The sequence below is a fragment of the Dermacentor andersoni genome, chromosome 6 (genome assembly GCF_023375885.2).
Source record: "Dermacentor andersoni chromosome 6, qqDerAnde1_hic_scaffold, whole genome shotgun sequence".
In the NCBI taxonomy this organism is placed as follows: Eukaryota; Metazoa; Arthropoda; class Arachnida; order Ixodida; family Ixodidae; genus Dermacentor; species Dermacentor andersoni.
Window position 1 is genome coordinate 44,271,874 of NC_092819.1, and position 15,079 is coordinate 44,286,952.

The 15,079-nt window shown below is 47.7% G+C and overlaps 1 protein-coding gene across 1 annotated transcript; it reads right to left on the minus strand.

The window, feature by feature from the left end:
• Positions 1-1,066: 1,066 nt before the first annotated feature.
• Positions 1,067-13,400, minus strand: LOC126521990 (SEC14-like protein 2). Its single transcript, XM_050170758.3, has 9 exons — positions 13,293-13,400; positions 11,106-11,196; positions 10,435-10,529; positions 8,550-8,628; positions 7,352-7,432; positions 6,199-6,285; positions 3,996-4,102; positions 1,989-2,277; positions 1,067-1,228 (listed from the first exon to the last, which is right to left on the minus strand). Exons 1-9 carry the CDS (start codon positions 13,398-13,400, stop codon positions 1,137-1,139), a joined length of 1,029 nt encoding a protein of 342 aa, XP_050026715.2. The 3' UTR covers positions 1,067-1,136.
• Between the last annotated feature and the right edge of the window lie 1,679 nt (positions 13,401-15,079).

The window sequence follows — 15,079 nt, forward strand, 5'->3', positions numbered from 1 at the left end:
GGCTGGTGATGACAGATCAGCTTTTTTCGAGATACCAGGTATTGCGAGGTTGATTTTTGGCTGAGCGAGGCACCATGGAGGGATCGAAGGTCTCGCACCCGGAGTGAAACAAGCTGGCAATGATTCATCATATGCAGTTATCGTTTGGCTGAAAGATGTGTGTGGCCTGTTCGCTGGTAGAGAGGCTAAATGGTGACGAGGATTCCTGGCTAGATGCCTTACATGGGTCCTGACACTTCAATTTCACTGTGGGTCTTGACAAGGTGGTCTCTAGCGATTGCTATCGTAGCCACTGTTGAAGCACTCTGAGGCAGGCCTAGACACATCCGGAGCACTTGACCCTGAAGACTTTGTATTGTGCGTAGATTCGTTTTGCCTGTGTTGTTTATTGCTGGCAAGCTGTATCGCAGAAATCATAGAAAAAGCACCCTGTACAGTTGTAACATGGCACTAGGCGACATTCCCCAGGTCTTGTCAGCGAAAAACTTGTACAGGTGGCAGATGCCTGTCAACCGTTTTTTCACGTATTATATGTGTGGGCTCCATGACAAGTCCCTGTCGATTATGACACCTAGAAACTTGTACGATCGGACCCGTCGTATTATTTGGCCATTTATCATTACACTGTAGTTCGCCATGGGTTTGCGCGTAAATGGCACTAGTGCGCATTTCTCGGAGGAAATTTCCAGGCCTCGATTACGGAGGTAGATAGCAGTTTGTGTGGCGGCTCTCTGAATTCTCGCTCGCAACTGTAGGCGTGTTACTGCAGATGTCCATATGCAGATGTCACCCGCGTACATTGATAGCCTGACTGTGGTTGGCACGTGCTCAAGGAGAGCAATTAGTGTTAGATTAAATAACACGGGGCTAAGTACACCGCCCTGGGGGACGCCGCGGTAGCTATAACGTAGAGAAGTATGACCTTCCTCGGTGCTTACAAAGAAGGATCGCATGGATAGATAGCTCCGTATCCATTGAAACATCCGACCACCCACTCCTACCTATGCGAGAGCAGAGAGGATGGCTTCATGCGTAACGTTGTGGTGTGAAGTGGTGTAATTGAATGAAAATGTAGCAAGGTACTCTTTATTTCATTCATGCTGATCACATATGCCCCCTTGAAGCGCGTCCGTCTGTCAAGCGCTCTCTTCAGGGGCACGCAAGTCCACCGTGTAGGCGAGTGTCTTGCCGCTTAGCCAGCTGTGGGTGTTGTCGAACTCGAGCACGTCTGCAGCAAACACACGAAGACACGTTTCAGAAGGACACTGATAGCATCAACGATCGTCGCGGCAATATCGCCGTGCGCTTAGCAGTCAACCGCAAACAAAATAGTGGTGGCTATATAACGGCACGTTCGCCGAGCACAGCATGCAAATTTCCCATAGCAAAACGTTCGACTGAGGTTCACTGATGTACGTGTTCAATGTAATAATTTCGTCTGGAATATGCACGGCGGAGGTGGATTCGCGAAAGGCAGAGTTGGCAGGTATTGGAGTGGACGCCAACTTTCACTATCAGATGCCACGCGGCTAGCCTTCTAGTTTACGTATTTCGTAGAGCAAGTGTAGATTGTATAACGCGTTCCCAGTGCAAGCTAGACGAGCGTGTGAGCCCATACCCCCCTCCCCTCCTGCGCATCGTAATGCGGCCTTCGTTGTTTACTTATTTCGTAGGGCGTGTGCAGATTGTATAACGCGCTCCCAGTTCAAGGTACACGAGCGTGTTCCGCCCATACCCCCCCCACCTCCCTTCCTGCGCAGCGTAAGGCGGCCTTCGTTGCTATATAGGGATTAAGCCCGCGATTTCATGGTCACCCTGAACTCCTAACTAGGGCGAAATTTCGTTTGGTCAAGTAACCTGATACAGACGTTGGGGCCGTTGGCAAAATGAATTAGTTAGAAAGGGTTGTTTCCAATTTCTTTAGTATTCATGTCATTGCCTACTCACGCGAACGCAAACAAGGACTGTAGCAGAGATCTGGTACGTACACGTTCCAGGTGTGTCGCACTGCCAGCTTCCTCCTTGAGGTACATAGCTGCACGCCTCGATACGTTCCAAAGGAACTAGACACGTTCCGCTGCTCGTGCGGAGTCCAAAGGCCAGGTCTCCAGCGGCCGTCTGGAACCGCCAAGTGAGCCGGGCACCCGCCTTGGACACGCTGATCGGCAGCTCCCACCTGTCACGGCGTCCGATGATCCGCTGCTGGACTCCGCTCTCGCCGAAAAGAGAAGTCGCCTCGCGGTCGAAGCCTTCTTCGAACCGTCCGCCGTAGTTAACCTAAACGAAAGCGGAAGCAAGGCAAGGTGTTGCCGCGGTTCGCACTGGTCTCGAGGTGAATCGTTCAGTTGTTCGCCAAAAGTGTGCCGGGAAGCGGAGCAGGCCACATAGCGTTGTAGCAGTCAGGTCAGGTGTCGGCAATCTGTTCACTGCCTTAAGACGTAGCTCCACTTCAAGTTTCAGTTTCGTGCAACCATCGGGCAGATTTGAACTAGGAAAGAACAGCGCCATCTTAAACAGTCACGAGCGGGAGAACGACACAGGACAAGCACCAACTTCATGTATCTTTATTCACTGAAAAGTCAGCAAATATAAGAAAAATCACAGACATACGTACGAGGTACCACAATGCATCATCTGCCAAACCGTTAGAGATATGACATTTCGCTTTTAAAGAGGGCCACAGACGTATCGCTAACAGAGTTTTTTTCCTCTCTTCTTTATATGGAATGACTAAAACCTCACGTGCCTTTGTAAATCTGCTTCTGCCAAGAATCTTTATCTCTCGGAACCGTGGTTCATCCTCCTTCCAGTTGAGGCATTGTTTCCGTGGCGTTTATACTCTGCCGCCCGGTCACACACAGTGCAAGCTGCGCAATGTTGCGAAAGATGCGCGGCTCCTTCTTTTAGTGACCGCACATATGTTCAGCTGCGCGCTCATCTACGCATCTACCCGTTTGGCGCACATAAGGTTTCTCGCAGATCAATGGTATTTCATACACCACACCAGTGCAACACTTTACAATCTGTTTGCCATGCCTTCTGCTGCAGCTGCTCCTCGTACCCTCGCTCGCTCGCGACGCGGGCGCAGAGCTGTGCTTGCTTCCGAGGAGCCGAAAGCACGACTGGGACGCAACATTGCGCAACTTGCACTGTGTGCGACCGAGCCGCAGAGCACACTCCACGGAAACAATGCCTCATTGGAAGAAGGGTGAACCACGGTTTCGAGAGATAAAAATTCTTGGCAGAAGCAGAGATACAAAGGCACGTGAGGTTTGGCAGCCTTCCATATCAAGAAGAGAGGAAAAAAACTGTGTTAGCGATACGTCTGTGACCCTCTTTAAAAGCGAAATGTCATATCTTGAACGGAGTGGCAGATAATCCATTGTGGTACCTTGTGGGCATGTCTTTGATTTTCCTTCTATTTTCTGACTTTTCAGCGAATAAATATAGATGAAGTTGGCGCTTGTCCTGTGTCGTTCTCCCGCTCGTGATTGCCTTAGTTGGCGCTGTTCTTTCCTAGTTCAAGTATGCACTGTCTAGCCCAAATGAATGTAGTTCTGAACCATCGGGTATAGACGAAGATTCTTCCTTTCATGCTAGTGCTTTGTGTGCAACTAAAGCGCTAACATAGCCTTAATTCGAGACGTTCGTCTACGTAGTAGTTGTCTATTCTTGTTGCCTGTGTACAATTCGTGCGTGTATGCACGAGTGCGTAATTTTATGCATCGCTTTTTCATGCCACCTATATCTATAGAGTGGCATGCTCGACATATGGCCTCGCAAACCAGGCCATACCAGCCTTCCGGTAATTTCCGGTAATTCCGGTAGCAAGCTTCCAGTAATTTGGTTGGAGCAGGCTCTAGTAACCGTCGCAGAATGCCTCTGTATCTCCAGTTTCACGCAGAAACCAATATCACTTGACAGACGGGCGTTAGCTGCGTACAATACGTATTTGAGTTGACGGTGTGTGCCGCACTGCCTCTTACTTTACCAACCTTATGCCTGCATCGTGGGTCTCCGTCGGGTCCCGTCATGTCTCCCCCCCAGATAGCGGGAAGGGAAGCCGCGTCCACGATGTTCAGGAGACGCTCTTTCCAGTCTTCTATATAGCGTATGAAAGAAAGGAAAATTAAAACTGCTGTATTTTGGCCATGCTGGTACTCTAACTTGGATACCATATTTAGCGCCAGGGGGCGAGGACAGAAGGTAGAGGTTAACCCAATGCGCTAACTTCAACATTTACTCCGAGGAAAGAATCACCTTTATACACCATGTACCATAGCGCCACAACTTATCAAATGCGTCGAACTGAGCTTTCCAAAAGGGTCGCTTTCTTTTGTAACAGGTCGATAGACGGAATGCTTACACAGCTTTGACCACTCCAATTGATAGTCTTTGCCTCAATAATTTCGCGCACATCCTTATCTCTGTGCCTGACCAGAACAACACAATCGCCAAACAAAGGAGCGCAGCCGCATTCGTGACAGTGAACAGACAGATGACAGTCACGTAATTTTTCGCACTTAAGCTATGTTCTTTAAACGGTCATTAAGACACCGTCCTGTCTGTCCTATGCACTTCTTACCACAGGACAGCGGCAACTAGTACACCATTGCCTCTTCACAATCCACAAAAGGATTTCGACGTCTGTTAAAATACGCAACCGCAGATTTTCTGCATGGGTCGGTCAACCGACACACTCTCCTAAGTTTTTCGGGAGCTGAAAAAAAAAAAAAGACATTTGTGTCCGTGCGACTAGCATTCTTGATAAGACAGTGTGCCGTCCGGTGAAGGTGGGGCACAACCGCTACCTTACGTTTGTTTTGCGTCTTGATTTGCTGTTTTTCGATTGCTTTTTTCTACACGGCGTCGTTTCAGCAAACCCTCTGCTACAGAAACCTGCAAGTACTTTGGAAACCCTGCTGCAGACAACCGTTCCGATTGGTTCTTCAGCCTTGTATAAATCTTGTGATAACACCACAATGTTAAAATATTTCCAGGAGTAGGAGAGCAATGCTTCTTTTAACAAGTCTTGAATGGGCGGAGTTGTACGTTACGAAGGGCTTATTAGCTCTAGGCTTATATATTGAACACGTGTCTTGTTCCAAGAATTCAAGCTGGATATCTAAAAACTAACTGCTGAATCTTCTTCGAGGCAGAGAAGCCGAGCAGAGAGTGAGGTCCGAGAAGCAGAACCACGAAAACGTGGGCTGCGGTAAACTGGAACCTTTGCATGGGGGTGCTAGCGCTGGCGGAAGTAGCCACAACGGCGCATCGGTCATGTGGTTGCGCCCGGCCGACGCAGTCGTACGTTAGTAACTATGTCTAAGGGCATGTCACGTCAACAGACTTTTCCACGCTGCCGACCTCGACAGGACCGCGAAACGAACGGGGAAGAATGCGTGTACGTGTCGCGGTCGGTTCCCACGTTGCTTTATGAAGCTGCCGTAGTTAGTTTTGTTTCCCGCGTGGTGTTATTTTCGGTATCATGTCTGGCCGCTTAAACTCTCGCCCTCATTGCCTCGCGTCGGTTTGCCTGATTGGTCTGAGCTGATGGCTGATGGAGAGGCCTGCATCTCTAACGAATCCATTGGTCCCTTGCGTGCTGCGAAAGACGTTTTAAGGGAGAAGCCCAGCCTGATCGGGATGAGCCAGGAGACAGCAATCCACGGCTCAACCTCACTACGGGAGGCCAGACCGGTTAGGCAGGCCGCCGACGACCGGTATGACGTCATTTTGCACGTTCTGTGCTTCACCAAGTGCACAGTGTAACTCTAAATTATTATGAAGTAAACCTAGTAGGCCAAATACTACTCCTCGTCGTTTTCGTGCCTGCCGATCTGCGTTTGCCTCTTCCGGAGCTGATAGCCCTTCTTCGCGGTCTCCCTGGTGAGCATATGCTTCTGGATGTAAACACATGCGTCAGTTTGCTACGGTATACTAAGGGTGTCGCCCGCTTTTTTTCTGCATAAGCGGGTTTTCACAGAAACGTTCAAAGTAGGATCAAAAAACCAGTGTTGGACGCAGACTTCCTTCGCATTTTAAGTACAGACAATGACTTAAAAGCGTAGTTTCTAGTGATCTTCCCCAATAACTGGCGGCACGATATCGGTCCTCATTGCTTTTGCTACACCCACCCAGATCAGCTGCAGACATTTACATGGCTCGTTCAGAGTAGGAACTGGGCTTGACACTCACCTCTTCCAAACACTTCCACCTTGTCGACTGTCCTTTGACTCAGGAAGGGCCGCACCAGTTGCCAGAAAAATGGGAAGAAGTAGGGTGCTGCATCAAGCGTTTCATTAGTGAATCAACTTGCTGGTATTTCGTCTGCAGTTGTTACATGCTCGTGCTGCAATAATTTAGCGATTTGAGCATAACTTGTGTAGAGCTGAGAATCATCAGAAGCTTTACAGTCGCTGTCTTGTAATATGAAACAAAGTCACTTTCTGCCGTTTTTTCACTACGTGCAGAGAAGATGAGAGCGTAAACTACCGCTAACTTCGACTTCCAGGCTGAGAAGTTGGCTTAATTGCCGTGCTAGGCGCATGATTCAAGGCGTCGATATGACGCTTGCGTGCACTACATTCACCCGAGAAGCCATCGCGCATGGACCTCAACAAAGACAATCATGACAGAAATCATTTCTGACATGATTGGCCTCAGTATAATTTGGGTATATGAGAAAGGCGGCGAAGCGCGCTTTTCTCCTACACCAGCCAATCACCGTAGCGGGGATTCATGCATTCAGTACCGGCGCTGTTTGTCCCTTTTTCGTATGTAATGGACCTCTCCCGCGCTTAAATAGTTACAAACAGCACTGCAGCGCAAAATTCAGCCCGCATGTTGAGCACGTATGCCCAAATGTCCCGTCTAAGCACTCACGTGATACCCAAGTCAAAGCTGAAGGTACAGCCTCTCTGCTACCTGGAGCCCCACAACGCTTTTATTCTATTTCCACCGAAGATTAAATGACTCTCTGAGCAATCTCCAATCACCCCTGTCTTGTGTCCGCTCACTCCGTTCCATGCCTGAAAATTTTCCTAATTTCATAACACACTTCGTTCTCTGCCGCTCTTGACTGTGCTTCTCTTCACTTGGCACACTTCTTAAATCCTAGGGAAGCCATGCGCAGTCGAGTACGGCAGAGAGCTAAGTGACATGATTTACCGAGACTATACTGCGATGCGTAGATAAAATTCATGAAGCAGACCCTAGCGATAAAAGAGATGCTTAATTGCGGTCGTAAAGGTGGGATAAGTTGGCATCACAACGGAGTAGGAATTCTAGAGATGAGTAATGAGTTGTGTTTGGGAAATATCGAGAGCCTAATTTTCGGACAGAAGCTCACCGTTGATCAGGATGCATTTTTCCAAACACTCAGGGTAGTGCTCTTCTATCGTCTTCAGCATGTCAGTGACCGTCCTCATTGCTGCGTCGTCAGAGAGCCAAAAGTTAGTACAATACACCAGGCCTGGGCTCACAGCAGTGTGGCGCCGACAAACCTGCAAATGTATTTTTCTTAGAATTTAAATTTACGAGTGGCTATTTGCAATTTACGAGTAATTGTTTAGATACCTGTTTTTAGACTTGAGTGCCTGCCTTTCTTTGAGATCTGTGCCATAGTCATTCGTACGCAAGAATCCTTCACGACAACAGCTATGGACGATCATCATGGCAAGCGAGACAATGGCACTTGTGTCGTACCAATGGCGAACTGTCGAAAAGCACCGTAAGCTTGCGTCTCTATCTCAAAAGTCACACGATCGACCGTGTCATATTTGATGTCATGTTTCTATGCTTACGTCAGACCGTTCGCGTCCGATTAAGTTGACGGTCCCTAACAGCGAAAATTGCCCAGGCTCTCACCATTCACACACTCGCTACTCGCTACTATAAATTCGATAAGTTTGCCCATGCAACCAGCTGTGGATGAAGCATCACAGTTCGGTTTACCCAATACCTGCGAATTAGCGGTGGTAGACTGAAAATTGGTGCTAGAAAAATGAGTCAGTAGGCAAACACGTTCTTGGCTTAATTAATACTATAGTTTCAGGTTGGGCTAGTTGACTTATTCCGAAACTACAGAAAGAGCTATGTGCGTCCTAGTGTACGTGTTCCTTCGTCCTTGTTTCCACGCTCAGTCATGTTTACAATCTTGGCACAGGATTTGATTATTTTTCCATACACGTGCGGCTAGCACCAAAAGTACTGCACTTAGCTTTTTACCAAACGATGCTAATAGCAATAATAATTACTGCTACACTCTGAATGCCGACAGTTCCCGAATATATTTTGCGTCAGCAAGTTCGTTGTGAGGACAAGGCAAAATGAATATAAGAAACATGAACGCAAACGCGCGCTTAACTTCTGTCAGTTCAAGCACCAGCGCATATTTTTGTGTGTGTGTTGTGAAAATTTATGAGGCTACACGAAATTAATGCTTCTTGAATCCAGAATCATCTTAAGAAACATTTTTCCTATTTCACAAATAGCTGCGCTAACTCACCGTACACTTATCGCAAGAAAACGGCGTGGGAGTGGCTCACCTTGCAAGCTGTGCACCTGAAGCAGGCTAAACCTGTCGAAATCTATCACGAGGTACTGGGACTCTAATTCCTTGTCCATCTAGTAAAGCAAGAAAGAACAGTTCAGTCCCCCCCACTTCTCCACGAAATCCTAGCGAAATAGAATGAGAGTCCTAATGAAAATCCTGAAAGATATGAAAGAAATGAAAATAGAGAGAAAGAAAGCTGTAGAGGTTTGCCTACCGGCACGCCTATAGCGTGCTACTCCAGGCTAATGCCGAGATAAATGAAAGGATAAACAGAGGACATGCGACACACACATAGCAAGAGAAAAGTAATAACACAAACATAAACGCAAGACACAGTACAGGACCTCATCGAGACTAATGTGTCTCACGCAAAAGTTAAAAAGTGCCTTCGTAGCTCGGCACGCAGAGGCGGCACTAGCACGCGCTTCAAGTGCCGGTTGTAGCTGAAGGTGTGAACCCTGAGGTACTACATTCAGTGCGGACACTCCTTTGACGCTCCTTTGGAGTGTGAAGAGGCGGCAGATAGCACAGAGTTACGCTCCTGCCGGTTCAATTTTACATAAAAGGTACATTGTATTGGCAACATTCAAGCGAAGCCTTATAAGGCTGGATCCCGATATGAAATTTCCTATTCTGCGTGGAATTCCTCGCCCTCATACATGCCTGATACACAGACTGCGATTAGGCGTCGCCTTCACGCGCAAATATTTGCACATTATTGGACGGACAAACTCCCCGGACTGTTCTGTGTGTGGCGCTGTAGAGACTATAGAACATGTGCTCGTGGTGTGCCCTGAGTATGCGCGCGAAAGACTGACAATGACAAATACCTTGAGACATTTACACAATGGACCACTGTCGGTGGACCTCTTGCTAGGCGCATGGCCACAGAGTTGGCAGACGACAGAGACAATGCGTGCTCTTTCACGTTTCCTAGGTGACACGGGCCTGGACTCACGCCTGTGATACCAGTTGTGTAATGTGACCTTCACCTCGTTCCTCCCATTATCATCCCCCGTTGTGACCCTTTTTCTTCCCCTCTTCCCCTTCCCTTACGTAGAGTAGCAGGCCAGATGCTCCATTATCCGGCCGACCTCTCTACATTTTCCAGTCATTAAAATCTTCTTCTTCAAGCGAATACGATGCACACATGTACCATCACCACTTGCAGAGCCACACGGTTCGAGGAAATCACACATGGGGTTGTAAGTATGAATAAACCTGTATACGACTGCTCCGGGTCCATATACCACGTTGGAAGTGCCCCGCACTGGAAGACGCTATAGCTGAACCATCACTCCTATGAAAAGGTATCTGGATTTGCTCTGAGGAGTTGCTGTGAGCTGAACGAGCAGTGCAATCAGCGTACGCATTATGCGCTATGTAGTGAGATGGCAAACACTGCAGTGCAGTGCCTAGCAGCAACCCACAGGCATTGGTGGGCAAACAGCTGACCAGCTGGTCATTAGTATGCGGCGAACTCACGCAAAATAGAGCTGCACACGAGCCTTTGCGAGCCGCTTATAAGGTACTAGGGTATACTCGGAAGGCTCGTTAAACAAACCCAATGAGTGCGGTTTACGGAGTATCTGTGGTGATGACTAATCTCTGGAACGCTAATTCTTATCAGTAGAGGGAACGACGAGATAATCAAGATACTTTAGATTCCAGCAAGAACACGCACTGGGGGTCATGAAAATAAATATGGTTATGAGCGAGACAGCAATGAAAATAATTTGAGTATGAATACACGGATGCAGTGCTGAAGAATGCCTGATGGCATAACACACTCGCAATAGGAAGTTTAGTGCATTTTGTTCAACAACAAAAAGATATAGAGGCCCATGCCACACGTTCACCGGTTACGCTGCTCTTACCTCTGGCTTGGAGTTGCGTTTAAGTGACTCCAAGTACTCCAACATGTACACGATGTGGCGCTGCACCACTGCTCGAGTGAGGGCTGCCACGAACGCTGCTCCAGCAAATGAGAATACATAAAGCAAAAATTTAAATACTGGCCGGGAAGCGAATCTCATTAATGTTTCGACAGAAAGTTCCGAGCTTTCTTGCTCACTTTTCTTTGCGATGCGAACAGGCAAGACTGTTCGCATCGTACAAGACTGGAACCGCAGTCTTGCAACACAGTAAGACAAAAACCGGAAAGTTGCTAGTGGAGGCAAAAAATGTTTAGAATTAATATTACGGAGCCTTTGTCTGCCTCTCTGCAGACGAAGTTCTTTAACTTCTGAACCCCCTTGTGTACTGTGCTTTCGTGCTTTATGCGCTAAGGATTTGTCATAATCTAAAAGGAACTTGAATATCGAAATGCAAGCTTTGAATTTTCACACGGCGTGCCGAGCGCCTGGCACAGCACACGTAGTTTCCTACGAGTTCACGTAGCGTGTGATACTCGTCTGCCACTGCTAATGAAAGCTATCGAATATGAAAGTTCGCCTCAGGCATGGGGATGATGAGATGTTTAGTGGAGGCCTTGCAATGGGTGCATCAACGTGCATTCAACGTAGTGAGGTCGGTGAACACAGCTTACACTTGATATCGACGCATGAAGGAATTATCCACATGGGTCGACGGTCCTTGCATGGGTGAAGAACCACGCCGGGAAAATTCTCTTTTATTACCTGCAAAAATGAATGCAGGATGGAAGGAAGGAAAAAGTGGAGAAGGAAGGCAGGGAGGTTAACCAGTTTAGCCGAACCGGTTTGCTACCCTACACATGGGAGCGGGATGGGGGGGATGAAAGATGGGAGGAGAGAAAGAGAGAGCACATAACACAGCAAACACATCGTCAGTTACAGTCCGTCACTCTTGCGCGGTACACGACATCACTGTCACAGCCGCTTGTCCAAGCCCGTATCCTTCATAAACCGAAGTAGTCCCTTCGTCGCCTTCAGCTGCGATGTCTCCTGTCGGCGATACGTGAAGATGGTTGCAACTGACAATGGTCTATTGGTATTGTCCAGTCCATGGCGTCCAGAACGGACGCCATGGACTGTCTCTGAACATTATATTCAGGACAGTCGCACAGAATGTGTTCCAACGTCTCCTCGCAAAGACAGGCATTGCAGAGAGCGTTGTCGGCTATTCCAATGCGAAACGAGTAGGATTTCGTGAAGGCCACCCCTAGCCATAAGCGATAAAGCAGGGTGGCCTCACTTCGGCGGAGTCCAGTTGGCATACAGAGATGCATCAATGAGGGCAGGTCGTGTTGATGATTGCTGCGGTTGGTCTGGCTGCTTGGTGTGCACCATAGAGACAGCGTGATCTCCCGTGCAAGCATTTGAAGCCTGCTGGCTGCGTCGGACCGTGAAAGTGGTATGGCCTCTTCCTGTGCGTCTTCAAGAGCTGTCCAAGCGGCTTTATCGGCGTCTTCATTTCCTATGACGCCGCAGTGACTTGGCAGCCACTGAAACGTCACGTGATGTATGCAGTGTGTGGAACAATGCCACTTGAGCGATGGGTAGTACTGAACTGTCGAAATGGTACGTGGTCGCATGGTTCTGACTGCTGATACTTTGTGGCTCGTCAGCGCGCAAGTGCAAATAGTTTAGTACTACATAATCGAAACATACAGACAGCCTACAATATAGTATTACACTTTGCTTCGCGTGGGAATTGTTATGAGCAAGGACAGACAAGAGAGAAATGTGAGTAAAGGTAATGAGCTCAAGCATCGGGTTGGCTACCATACATTGGGGGAGGGAAAGAAAAACTACACGGAGTAAATGCACCAGCGACTATTTGCAACCATTCGATACGCTAATTTTGAAATGCCTAACGTTGTGCTAGCTTGAAAGGCTTATGGTTCGTGCAGTGGTGCTCGAGACTATTTGATAGTGAGAAGAGACAACGAAATGATGTGGAAGCACACGGCGTGAGGAAAGCTGAATTTGCACGATTGCGTTTGCGATTGGTGGACGCAAGTTGGGGCTTCCAACTCAAGTGCCGCATTGTTTCGAAAGAGTTCTTCGAGGCTGGCGCACAGATGAGTTGTATTCGGCAGCTGAGCAAAGTGAAGTTTATAGGTGACTGCTGATGCATGGATCATAAAATACGTTGCTATGAGAACGATCGATCGCCTATCCACTTAAGGCTATACAAGACTTAACAGCAATTATCCTAATCATCTTGCCAGCTAAGGTGCATACGTGAATATAAAGATAAATCTTTATCTGAGCTCCATAACATAACTGGTGATTCAGGGAGACGTTCATAACTCAAGATGCGAGGCAGCTCTTAAATATTGTCACGTAGTGGTGACGGCGAAGAAGGCAGCAAAACTGTGATTATAGAAACTAGCGTTTATTGGGCGAACTTGTGCTCTCAAAAGCAGGCTACACTCAAAGAAAAACGATAGCGGCAAACACACTCGGCGATCGTCGAAAATCTGATCAGCGGGTCAAGCGCGTCGGCTTTTATACATCAGTCGTCGGATGTTCCAGAGTAATCGCTGGGACCCGCGTGCCTTCCACAAAGTTCTACACCATTCGCGTCGCGCATACATGCAGTCTGATTACGCAAGGTTTGGCGACAACAGACAGCGGATAGATGAATCGATAAGATTCCAGAAACTTCCGATACATGCAGGCGCGTCCCGCGCTGTGCGATAACATTTGTTAGGCGGCGAAACGTGGTCGCCCGATAAAGATAGGCAAGCACACGTGTCAATATCGTAGGAATGGTTTGGATGCGAATGCGAAGTGTGCGATATACGTACATCAGGTATATTGTAGCTGTGCAGCAAGTCATCGATGCCGTTCTCTTTGCGCCACTCGAGGTCCTGTGTGTTGAACATAGAAGATGAGAACGCCGCAATAATTGCCATGTGCAGTAAAGAGTGTACAAAATTTGCAAGCTCAGCCTGAACAGCTCAATGTGTCATACGGAAGGAGGTCGCACAAGTCAACTTTATTGTAGCAACTTAAGGCCTACGTAAACGAGCCTTCGGTACAAAACAGTCTATCGTCAGCACGAAATCTTCTTTTGCAGCCAGTTAATCATGTCCGAAAGTTCAGTAAGTGATTTCGGGAACAAATGGGGCCAGAGGCGTCAATGTCATCTTTTCTTTCAAGACGCTTGTTTCAATCAGCAATGCTTACGTGTCATTGACTAAGCTCGTCTCTGACTGCGTTGTGCATCAACCCACTGCTACCTACACTTATTAGTAAAGTCTAAATATAGCAGTACCACACAAACTAAAAGGAAACAAAATTTATTTATGTCCTGCTTGCCTAAAGAATGAGTGCAAGAAAAGCAATACAAAGAAAAACGAAACGTTGCATAACACATTTCACAATCACAACATGAAAATAAAGCGAGGGCCAGTGAACCCTATAGAGCAAATGAACATGTACGAACGCGTGGAAGGTTCCGAAAGTTCCTGCGAACGATGACTGAATCAACTACCTTTAGTCATCGCTGTAAATAACTTGTAGCTCCAGGAAAAACCTCACAAGGTTTGTGCAAGGTTGGCTGCCAAGGCCTGCTCAAGTGTCAACTCCAGAGAGATATACATTCGTTCTGGGGGCTCCCGATATAAAGTACTACGGTCACCAGGTTTCGACAAAAAAAAAAAACTACTTTTCTTCTGGGATGGCTCGAAGGATGAACAAAGGCGAGCAGCCTTTCAAAAGGCTCCCCTTCCTTCGGTTTAATCAGGCGGCACACGGGAATGCAAGTGCGAAGGTGTAGTGGGCGAGGTAGGTGTATATTATCCAAGACGCGTCTGAGCATCGTATGGCGCATGCCACGGGGTTGTATTTACTAGATGTTAACGCATGTATCGCATTTTCGTCGTCGTAGCATTAAGTTGTCGCGCTGCAACGTTCCTTCGTAGCAGAAGGAAGAGCTGTATATTTTGCTAGCTTCGCCAGTAATGATACGCGCGATATGGAGGCGCGCATTGAGCGAAGAGGCTAGTGGTAGTCATTAGATGGCCGACAGCGCGATTTCGACGTCGCACACTAAGTTCGTGCTGCGGAGTGTGTTCTTGAGCATCAATATTTGTTTGTGTCTTGTATTGCAGGAAAGGCAAAACAAAAAGGAAATGATCGCGGCACTCTTTGGAGATCATTAGCGTAATAGAAGAAACACGTCCAGCCATCGTTTGTTTAGGGGAATGCATCCACCTACACCTACCGCATGCTCACTGACCTGGAGAGGCAGAGCAGAAGGGTGGGACTAAAAATTAATCTGCAGAAAACTAAAGTAATGTTGAATAGTCTCGGAAGGGAACAGCAGTTTACGATAGGTAGCGAGGCACTGGAAGTGGTAAGGGAATACATCTACTTGGGAAAGGTAGTGACTGCTGATCCGGATCATGAGAGTGAAATAATCAGAAGAATAAGAATGGGCTGGGGTGCGTTTGGCAGGCATTCGCAGATCATGAACAGCAGGTTGCCATTATCCCTCAAGAGAAATGTCTATAACAGCTGTGTCTTACCAGTACTCACGTACGGAGCAGAAACCTGGAGGCTTACGAAAAGGGTTCTACTTAAATTGAGG